At 42.3% G+C, this 10,000-nt stretch overlaps 1 protein-coding gene across 3 annotated transcripts in view; it reads left to right on the top strand.

Moving 5' to 3' along the window:
- The window catches only part of fli1rs (Fli-1 proto-oncogene, ETS transcription factor-related sequence), a 26,271-nt gene that overhangs the window by 3,471 nt on the left and 12,800 nt on the right, over positions 1–10,000 (top strand). For all 3 annotated transcript variants that reach the window (XM_017452894.3, XM_017452895.3, XM_017452896.3), the window contains exon 2: positions 9,761–9,951. In XM_017452894.3, coding sequence (XP_017308383.1) covers positions 9,761–9,951 — 191 coding nt within the window. The remainder of the gene's footprint in view (positions 1–9,760; positions 9,952–10,000) is intronic.

Below are 10,000 nucleotides of genomic sequence, written 5' to 3' on the forward strand. Positions count from 1 at the left end.
TTTATTTATTTAAAATATTTGTCGTTATCATGAGCTCAGCCTAAAGTTCGGCGGCGTTTAATAAATAAAATAGATTGATATTTCATAATGTAATGTGAAATAAATAAGATGTAACGAGCGAGCATTATGCTAGCTGCTGAACTCGGTGAACACTGTGGGATTGACTGGGATTAGAAAGTGACACGAACACTAACCGGAAACTCACATTTATATTATTCATTCATTTATTTTGTCGCGGTATTTGTAGGCCTATTTTAATTGTCCTAAATGTTTACAAATTACAGCTGTATTGCTGTTTTTATTTCTTTATGTATCGGGAGAATGTATTTGTTGTTTGTTTAGGTAAAAGTGAAGAGAGAAGAGAATGTTTTGAACAATGTGTTTGAATCGGTCAGGGGGCGGAGTCAGGGGCGGAGTCAGCGGTCAGGTAGAAACTCATCAGATATTAGCATTAGCAGTCTGTTTCGCTAGTTAATTAACAGGGTTAAAGGTTTGGATACAAATAACGGAAGCGTTATTAACTTTTATCTGTTTTCTGTTGATTTTTTGTGACTGTTGTAAAAAAAAAGAATTTAATTGAAGGACTTGTTTTATTTAATTAAACTAATGAAACGAATATTTTAAATAAAAATAACAAAACTGTCAATAAACAAAAGCTAACCCCTTTTGCAGGATGCTAATTGGTGTAAACCAGCATTTTTTCATGATTAGCATCGTTGGCATTTTTGGATGAAATGAAAGACACAGTGAAAGTGTGTGTGTGTGTGTGTGTGTGTGTGTGTGTGTGTGTGTCTGTGATCTCTTCAGAGCTCTGGGTTTCATTAAAAGATGAGTAAGACATACTGTAATTCACGTGAAAAGAAAAATAACTGCTCTGTAGGAAATTAAATATGACCACGCCCCTTTTCTCACCTACACAACTGCCACTGGTCTGGTTTTCATTCCAGATACACTCAGATACTGCAGAAAGTGTTGTGTTTGTGTAGAAGGTTGTGTGTTTGTGTAGCAGGCTGTGTGTTTGTGTAGCAGGCTGTGTGTTTGTGTAGCAGGTTGTGTGTTTGTGTAGCAGGCTGTATGTTTGTGTAGAAGGTTGTATGTTTGTGTAGCAGGTTGTCTGTTTTGTGTAGCAGGTTGTGTGTTTGTGTAGCAGGCTGTATGTTTGTGTAGAAGGTTGTGTGTTTGTGTAGCAGGCTGTGTGTTAATGTAGAAGGTTGTGTGTTTGTGTAGTAGGCTGTGTATTTGTGTAGCAGGCTGTGTGTTTGTGTAGCAGGTTGTGTGTTTGTGTAGCAGGCTGTGTGTATGTGTAGAAGGTTGTGTGTATGTGTAGCAGGTTGTGTGTTTGTGTAGCAGGCTGTGTGTATGTGTAGAAGGTTGTGTGTTTGTGTAGCAGGTTGTGTGTTTGTGTAGCAGGCTGTGTGTATGTGTAGAAGGTTGTGTGTATGTGTAGCAGGTTGTGTGTTTGTGTAGCAGGCTGTATGTTTGTGTAGAAGGTTGTATGTTTGTGTAGCAGGCTGTGTGTTTGTGTAGCAGGTTGTGTGTTTGTGTAGTAGGTTGTGTGTTTGTGTAGCAGGCTGTATGTTTGTGTAGCAGGCTGTGTGTTTGTGTAGCAGGCTGTGTGTTTGTGTAGCAGGTTGTGTGTTTTGTGTTTGCTTCAGTTGCATGTTTGGTTTCACAGCAACACTGACTGATATGAAACTCATTGAACAGGAAGTCAGTTGTGGCATCAGTGGCTTATAGAGCTCAGAGTTCATCACAGAGAGAGAGAGAGAGAGAGAGAGAGAGAGTGTGTGTGTGTGTGTGTGTGTGTGTGTGTGTGTGTGAGGGTGGGTGTGGGTGTAGATTGGTCAACGTGGTATTCAGAATTAAGGTGTAGTACATTTCCTGGTCATGTGTTCATACTGACATACTGTATTAATAAACCTAAAAAATAATGGCTAGAGGCAAAAAAAGATGCATGCACACACGCACGCACACACACACACACACACACACACACACACACACACACACACACACACACGCATGCATGAGCACATATCACACACGCGCACGCACACATACACGCACATGCACGCACACACACGCACGCATGCACGTGCACACGCACACACACGCACACACACACACTAAGAATGTTAGCAAAGAAAGAAAGTGAAGGAGGAGAAAAAAGAAAAGAAAGAGAAAATTGACAGAAACTGTAAGATTAAGAGAGAAAAAGAAAATAGAAAGAAAAGAGAGGTGGAACAGGGGAAAGGTAAGACTGGGAGGCAAGAAGAAAGAAGAACAGATAGAAGGAGAGTGAACTGAATGAGAAAAGGATGGAAGAGGAGAGAAAACAGAAAGAACCGGTGATGGAGTGATGTGTCCCGGTGTGTGTGTGATGTTCCTCTGGTCAGAGTGTGTGGGTCCGTGTGGTCCATGAGCTCCATGCGGTCTCATGCGCCTCAGGGTTCGACGTGTGGAGGTGCTTTTCAGCTCACCACGGTTGTACAGAGTGCTTATCTGAGTTAGCGTAGCCTTCCTGTCTGCTCTGTCGGCTCTCCTCTCACCTCTCTCATCAACCAGGCGTGTCTGTTCTTCCTCACACAGAACTCGCGCTCGCTGGATGTTTTCTGTGTTCCGCACCATTCCGTGTAAACTCCAGAGACTGACGTGTGTGAAAACGCCGGGTCACGGAGATGTTTTCTTCATTCTGCTGTTTGACCTGAATGCTGACCGAAGCTGTTGACCTGTACCTGCGTGATTATATTTACACGCTGCCATGCTGACACATGATTGGCTGATTGGATGACTGCATGGATGAGCATGTGTACAGGTGTACCTGTAGCTTAGCTTTTAGCGGGCAACTTACATTTCTCTTTATTCGATTATTTAAAAATTCGTATAAGATTATTAATCCACAAATTATCCAATAAAAAGACACGTTTAAGTTTCAAACGAATAAATTAATGTAAAGCTCAATGTTCTGTTCTGTGCTCTATAATAATCTCATTAAATACATATCTCCAGCTCCGAATGTTGTCTATGAAAAACGAGGCAGCTTTTAAAGGCAGGACTGGCTCGCTTTCCTTTCCCGAGGCGCTCTCTTCTCTCTCTAACCTTTCATACCAATGCGTTGGGTTTTTTTTGTGGTTTTTGTTTTTTTTTTGGACATGCTTTCACTTCTCCACTGGCCTGATTTCATGGTGCCTGCTCTACATGTCAACCTGAAGCCTCAGGAACTTCTCACACACTAAACTGCCTGGTGCAGATTAGAGGAAACAATTGCACAGATAGAATTGGAGATGATGAGGACGTCGTGTGAAAATACGCGGTGATACGGAGGCTCCATCCGTCCCGAACCCTGCATCACGGTTCTAGCGACGTGGTGTCGTCGTATTTGGTGTGTGAGGGAGTGTGTGCTGTTAGCTGAGAGTGTGAACTACATCGAGCGCCGACCACAAACTCTAACAGCTAATTAGACTGTGAGCTACCAAGCGGTTATCTTCCTACACGACACGTGACACAGTTCGTGTCTCTTCTTTATATACACACTTTATACCTCGCATTAAAGAGAAAAATGAATCGGCGCTCATTGGAGACGCGCCCGGTGTACGAGGCTGACGCAGCTGGTGAGGCTCATAGTGTAGCGTTAATGTGTAAATCATCACATCGTGCGTTATTTGTCAGGAAGAAATTAAACACGCGACTCAAAGGTGAAATTTATCATCATCCGAATGACGTCTAACCTTCAAGCTCCGCCTCCAGGATTTACACCACGCCCCCTACATGGGACCTTTTAGGTCTTTTGTCCATGTTTACTCCATGTGTAAGTGTTTTAAAGAAGTCCCGAGTGTTTTATTCCTAGCTAACATAAAAGGTAAAGAAACACTTTTACGTATACATTTTAATCGTAGTTACACTTTATCTCATAAACCTGTTGGAAAAGGTCAAGTTACAGCTGCACCTCTGACAGCTGCGAAGCTCTGACACTGGAGACTCCTTCCATAACTGTTACAGAAAACTTCATCATACTGTTTACGCTTATATTTTAATCTGTTTATTTTCTGTCGTGCATCCACTGTGAATGAGCTGTTACTATAGAAACGATAACGTCTTAGAACGGGGGCATTAATGTTAATATAAACCTGGGATTTGCACCTGCACTACTGTCAGAGCTGCTGTTATAGACAATTAATCAACCTTCTGACCAATGGGATAAACACTCATTTATGAGCAGCACTGTATTCAACGCTCGCTATCCTCAAGTGTACAGAAAAGACTTTGCTGAGAGTCGCAGTGCAGCACAACAGGAAGTGATATTTAGCAATGGGTTGTCCTGTTGCACATTATTAGTGCGTAAGCAGACTGCAGAGAAGTATGGAGCTCAGTGTGAGTCAGTGTAAACCTCCAGCCGAACCTCATCACATCTGAGTAGCAGTACCGCACATCAGACCCCTTTTTACATGGATTTAATTCACCATATTCCTTCCATATGGATGTTTTTGTTCAACATGAATGAAGTCCAGGCGTTAAAGATACTAACCGAGCTGACAGGTTCCACAGACTGACCAGAAATGAGTGCGAGATCGTTTATATTTTATTTCTAAGCTTTATCTCTTCATCTTTTTGCCATCTGAACTAAACTACTTGCCCTAAGTACTTCTCACTGTGGCCTTATCACTCTTCCCTGACTCATGAGACTTTAGGTAAACTAATATTAAGTGAAATTTAGTATTCACCCCCCATTGTAAATCAGGTTTATTGTAAGTTTGTAGACTTTCAGGTGTAACGATGAACAAATCAAACAAAAGCACCTGAAGAGTTCAACACGATGAATGCTTTTAGGAGTTTCCCCAAATTCAACTCAAAATGCGACTTATAATGACTTCTCCGGTCTCAAAATGATTCACCCCCCTGAACAGAATCCCTCACAACGGCACAAACACGTAACACAGGTGTTGTCTCAAGCACACGTGATATAAACTAATCAAGGGCTTCATTAGCTGCAGCAGGTGTGCTTGAGCTGGAACACATGAAATTCCTGAACTGGCTCGGGGCAGAAAACATATGAAATACCTGGACGAGGCAGAACAAGGAAGATATCAACGGCTGCAAGCAGATTTCTGAGAGGGCAGGTTGTGGAAAAACCCTCGAGTGACTGCGAAAGATGAGGAGCAAGACTCGGTGTAACAGACACTGAGGTTTCAGTGAGCACAGTAAGGCGTGTACTAAACGCAGAAGGTTTCCATGCCAGAAGTCCAAGACGTTCACCACTACTGACCCAAAAGCACAAGAAAAGTCTCTCAAAATCATATAAATAATCCACAGAAGTTTTGGGATTCAGTTCTATGGAGCGATGAAACGACACTTTTCAGCACGACGGATCAGCGGTACGTCTGGAGGAAGAAGAATGAAGAAAGAACACTCTGTCCACAGTCGAGCATGGTGGGGGCTCGGTGATGCTCTGCGGCTGCTTTGCATCCTCTGGCACTGGAGACCTGCAGCGTGTGGAAGGTGAGATGGATTCAGTGAAGTATCAGGAAATCCCAGGAGAAAACCTCATGCCGTCTGTGAGGAAGCTGAAGTTTTAATGTAACAGAAACATGAGCAAACACACAGAAACAATTCAGTTCAGTGTTATTTCATAGACGTTCTCACAAAGCAGCTTTACAGAAATCTAGATGTATATTTAACTCCATAATGAACACGCCAGAGATTACGTGATTGAAGAAGGAAGAACCCTCAGGAGGAACTAGACTCAAAAGAGAAACCATTGTCTTCTGTGTCAAACCGGATTATAGTGCGATTATGAAATCGCTTTATAAATAACGTAAAATCTGATCATCACGTGTAAGTGCACGTTTCGGATGTTTCTGATGAGGCGCTGGAGCACACCTGAGATCTCAAAATGAACGGGGTTTAAAAAAAAAAAAAAAAGAAGATGCCCGTCATGTCCTGCGTTTTTCTTTAGAGATCGAAAAAGTCTAGAACACTTAAGGGTTCTTCTGTTGTCCCTGTCAGGGATGTAGAACCCTACAGCAGCGTGTTGAAAACACTTAATTATCCCCTGACTGGTTCCCTGCTTTAATTCTAGAACCACGGTTCTCACACTGGAGGTTTTGGGACTCATCAAAGTAATTATGTTTAAGTTCAACTTGAATGAATAGAAATGTGTTCTGTGTGTGAAAAGATCCGATAAATAACCGAAATATTACTGTACATATTCAAAATAATGAGATCAAGAAAATAAGATAAATCTTGACTGAAGCATTTTTTAAAAGGGGTCTCACTGAGAACCCCTGTTCTAGACTATTTAACTTCAGTGTTTAAGCAAAAATGTAAATAAAACGAAATCTGTCGGAGCAAACAGAGGCGATTTATACGTCAAGGTGCGAAGTGACCGCTTTCTTCAAAAACGCACTGTAAATTTATGAATTTCTTACCAAAGAAAGAGAGCGTGAGGGTGATTCTGCTGCCTTTAGGAAACTGTTTCCATGACGACCATAAAAAGAATAATTTATGATCGTTACAGTGTCGCGCACTTTGTTAAGTCCCATCACCACCCCAAAATGATGGAACCTTTAGTAAGGGACCAGTACCAAATATAAGCTGAATCTTTATCAGTAATCTTTCAGCGAATAGTAAATCAGGTATTGATGATGTCAGTGATCTATTCTGTTGTGTCAAAAAAGCGAGCACAATGAAGCGCTCAAGGTCGCCTCCTCCCCGCTCAGTGACCCCACCCCCACCCGAAAGCTGGGTGTAAATAGTTTTTCCAGCTCGGAGCGACCCCCGTCTCTCTGCGTTTCCGTTACTCCCGGCTCGAGCCAAAAGGTTTCTCCGCACATGGACGATCGACTTCCTGTGAGCCGCCGAAACTCAGAGCGGTGACGCATGTGAGCACCGAGGACAATGCAACACAACACACTGCCTCTCTAAACACACGCCGCCTAACACAAACACACACACATCTGAATATATTACACACGTCTGAGGTTGGCACACACACACACGCTTCAAAGAGAGGATTTAAAGCAACTCTTACATACCAGAGCGGGTCTGACTTCCTGTCTAGTTAGTGTTCTTAGTAGAACGTCGGCTCTTTAAAGACCTTCTCCGAAAGATTCGACTTCTCGATGGTGTTTATTTTATTTTAGAATGTTTTAGACGACTTAATTTTAGCACACAGGCTGGTATGCGTGTGTGTGTGTGTGTGTGTGTGTTATTGTGCATTCATCAGTTGAATCAATTCATGTATAAATAACTCACAAAATACAAATGAATTAAATAAAACATAAAGTTCACTGTTAAAAGGTAAAAGTCTGATGTGTTTAGCGTCGCTACGTATCTCTCTAGACACTATCACCGCTAACAGTATATATGCTGACTAGCTAATTAGCTCGCAGAGCACCAGCTAACTACTGAATAGCTACACTAGCACAACACTTTCCTTCCTCACAACTTTTCTTCATCACGTGTGTTTGAAACATATTCTTTGCACGTGACGGGATTTCTGAACGGATTTTTCCGTCATCTTGACTGCTAATACTTTGCTGACGTATGCTGTGTAGTCTGCCAGGCTTTAGCCACGTGTGCCGATTCAGTTGGTGTTAATCTCATATGCTCGTCACGGATTATTAGCTATAATATACATCTGTACCACTTTCTGTTCTTTTAGGTTTTCGTGACAGCTGTTAGAGCGAACTCGGATAGAAACACTAGCGTGTAGGGCCTAGCCTTCGATTCGTCCGAAGCTTCAGCTGTGACGTGGATCAGATGAAGATCTGCGATTTCCTAGGAAATTCATAACCCTCATGGGTTCTTCTGTAGAGAGAGATGGAGAACCCTATAACAGAGCGTTCCTATCACTTTTAGCACCCCTTAGGACTAAATAAGTACCCTTTAGGAAGACCGTGGCACTAAATTTTCCAAGGAACCCTTAAAGAACGCTGGATAAACCCTTTTTTCTAACAGTGTACCAAGTACAAAGAAGCTCTGACAGGTTTTTAGATATTAAGTGTTAATAAAATAATTATTTTCTGTTATAATTGTAATTACACTACACACTTACCCAGTTAATACAAAGGCTATTAGAAAGAAAGGCTTCTTCAAGCGTTCGTCAGATAATTAGAAGTTCTGCTTGGATAGGAAAACACTTTGACGTAGAACCTTGTGGGTGTTCAGTCAGAGGCTCACCTGCAGAACCCGTAACAGTTCAGGAGTTTTCTGAATGTAGTACATTTATTTATGTCAGTCTTTCTATTAAAATCATGACCACCATGACGAAAATATGGACCAAAAAACATGCAGAGTTCAGGGCCGAATCAAGACACTGATCAAAAACATTCCAGTAACGACGTCTGGTTATGACCTGGGTCTTGAACAGATCCTGTAGCTTCTCACTTGGAGTAAACCTGTCATTCAGAAGAGACACAAAAACACCTCGAGAGATATTTTGGACCACACGATGACGTGTAAACTCATCCCCACACGGTGTAGATCAGATTCCAGAGAAGGTCAGACCACGCCCTGCATTGTTTATCTGACTCACAGCAGAGATGATGATGATATGGTCTGCATACAGATGCAGGATGAATCATCACATTACTGTATTCTCCATAATATACTCCACAGTCACGTACGGTCAGACCTGTCTTTGTGTTTTAACCGGCTATTGTGACGCATGCGAACCTGACGTGGCGTTTCGCGGCCTGGAAAAAAAATGCGCTGGAAATAAAAGTCACCGGGATTGGGAAATGAGACTGTGTGTGTGGCAGTTCATTTCAGTAGTTAAAACTGTAAACCTTTTGTATGTACGTCTGTATGTATGTGTGTATATGTGTGTGTGTGTGTGTGTATGTACGTGCGCGACCAGATAGAAAACAAAGGGAGAGGCTGTGATCTATTCTTTATATTTAAAAAAAATAAGAAAGAAAGAAATTTCAAGCGATTGAACAGAGCATCTTAAACAGAGTTAAACAGAGATGTCTTACGTGATGTAACAAAGTATCCATAAGTCATTCATTTTCAATGAGAGCTGAGATGCGTCAGGAGGCGGAGCAATCGTTAGTGACGAAAAGTGGGCGGGGCGAGTGACGCTACAAACAACGGTGCGTTTCACGTATTAGTTCCTTTTCGCGGTTTTATTTATCCAAAACGGAAGTGTTTTCACGTAGAAATGGTGAAAAAAGCGTTGACACTTCAGACTACAGTCTCGTTCACACTCGTAATAGCCTGATCTTTGGTCCAGGTTGGTGAAGATAATAACGAGAAGATTATAAACGAGTGACTCCTCTATTTATCTCCGTTGCTAGCTATGCGAGTCAAGAGCATTTTTTTTTAAAGCTGTCCATTGAGACAGGTTGAGATATAAGTAGTATCATACTGACATTGTGAAAGAGAGGATACATGCAAAAGTAAACCATGTTTATTGAATGAAGAACCACGTCGCCAACCCCCCCCCCCGGACCCCGACCCCCCATCCCCGTACACCGCCCTTGTTTACAATCATCTGTGTTGTATGACCTCTCAGACTGTGGGGCTAATTCTGCATTTCCTGTCTGTATGAAGCTATTTTAAGCTAATAAACGGACACCGTCTGGATAACACACATGTGAATAAAGTCTAATCTAAATATGGAAAGACATCGACAATGATTGTGTTCAGATGGGAAACATATCATCGCTCAAGAAACACAAGAGACACACAAACGCTGTACTGTACTAAACATGCTTATTCCCTGTGTGTGTGTGTGTGTGTGTGTGTGTGTGTGTTGTAGGAAGCTCTGGCGGTGGTGAGTGAGGATCAGTCCATATTTGAACCGGCGTTTGGAAACATGAAGTCTGAGATCACGTCTCCGGCGGCGCAGGCCGGATTCAGACAGGGATCAGAGGAAAGCACAGAGTCCGAGTGGACGAACACGACAGCGAGCAATCCTGTGAAGAAAAACGAACACGTCAACGGAGCTAGGTAACAGAACAACACACACACACACACACACACACACACACACACACAC

The sequence above is a fragment of the Ictalurus punctatus genome, chromosome 23, assembly GCF_001660625.3.
Source record: "Ictalurus punctatus breed USDA103 chromosome 23, Coco_2.0, whole genome shotgun sequence".
NCBI lineage: Eukaryota > Metazoa > Chordata > Actinopteri > Siluriformes > Ictaluridae > Ictalurus > Ictalurus punctatus.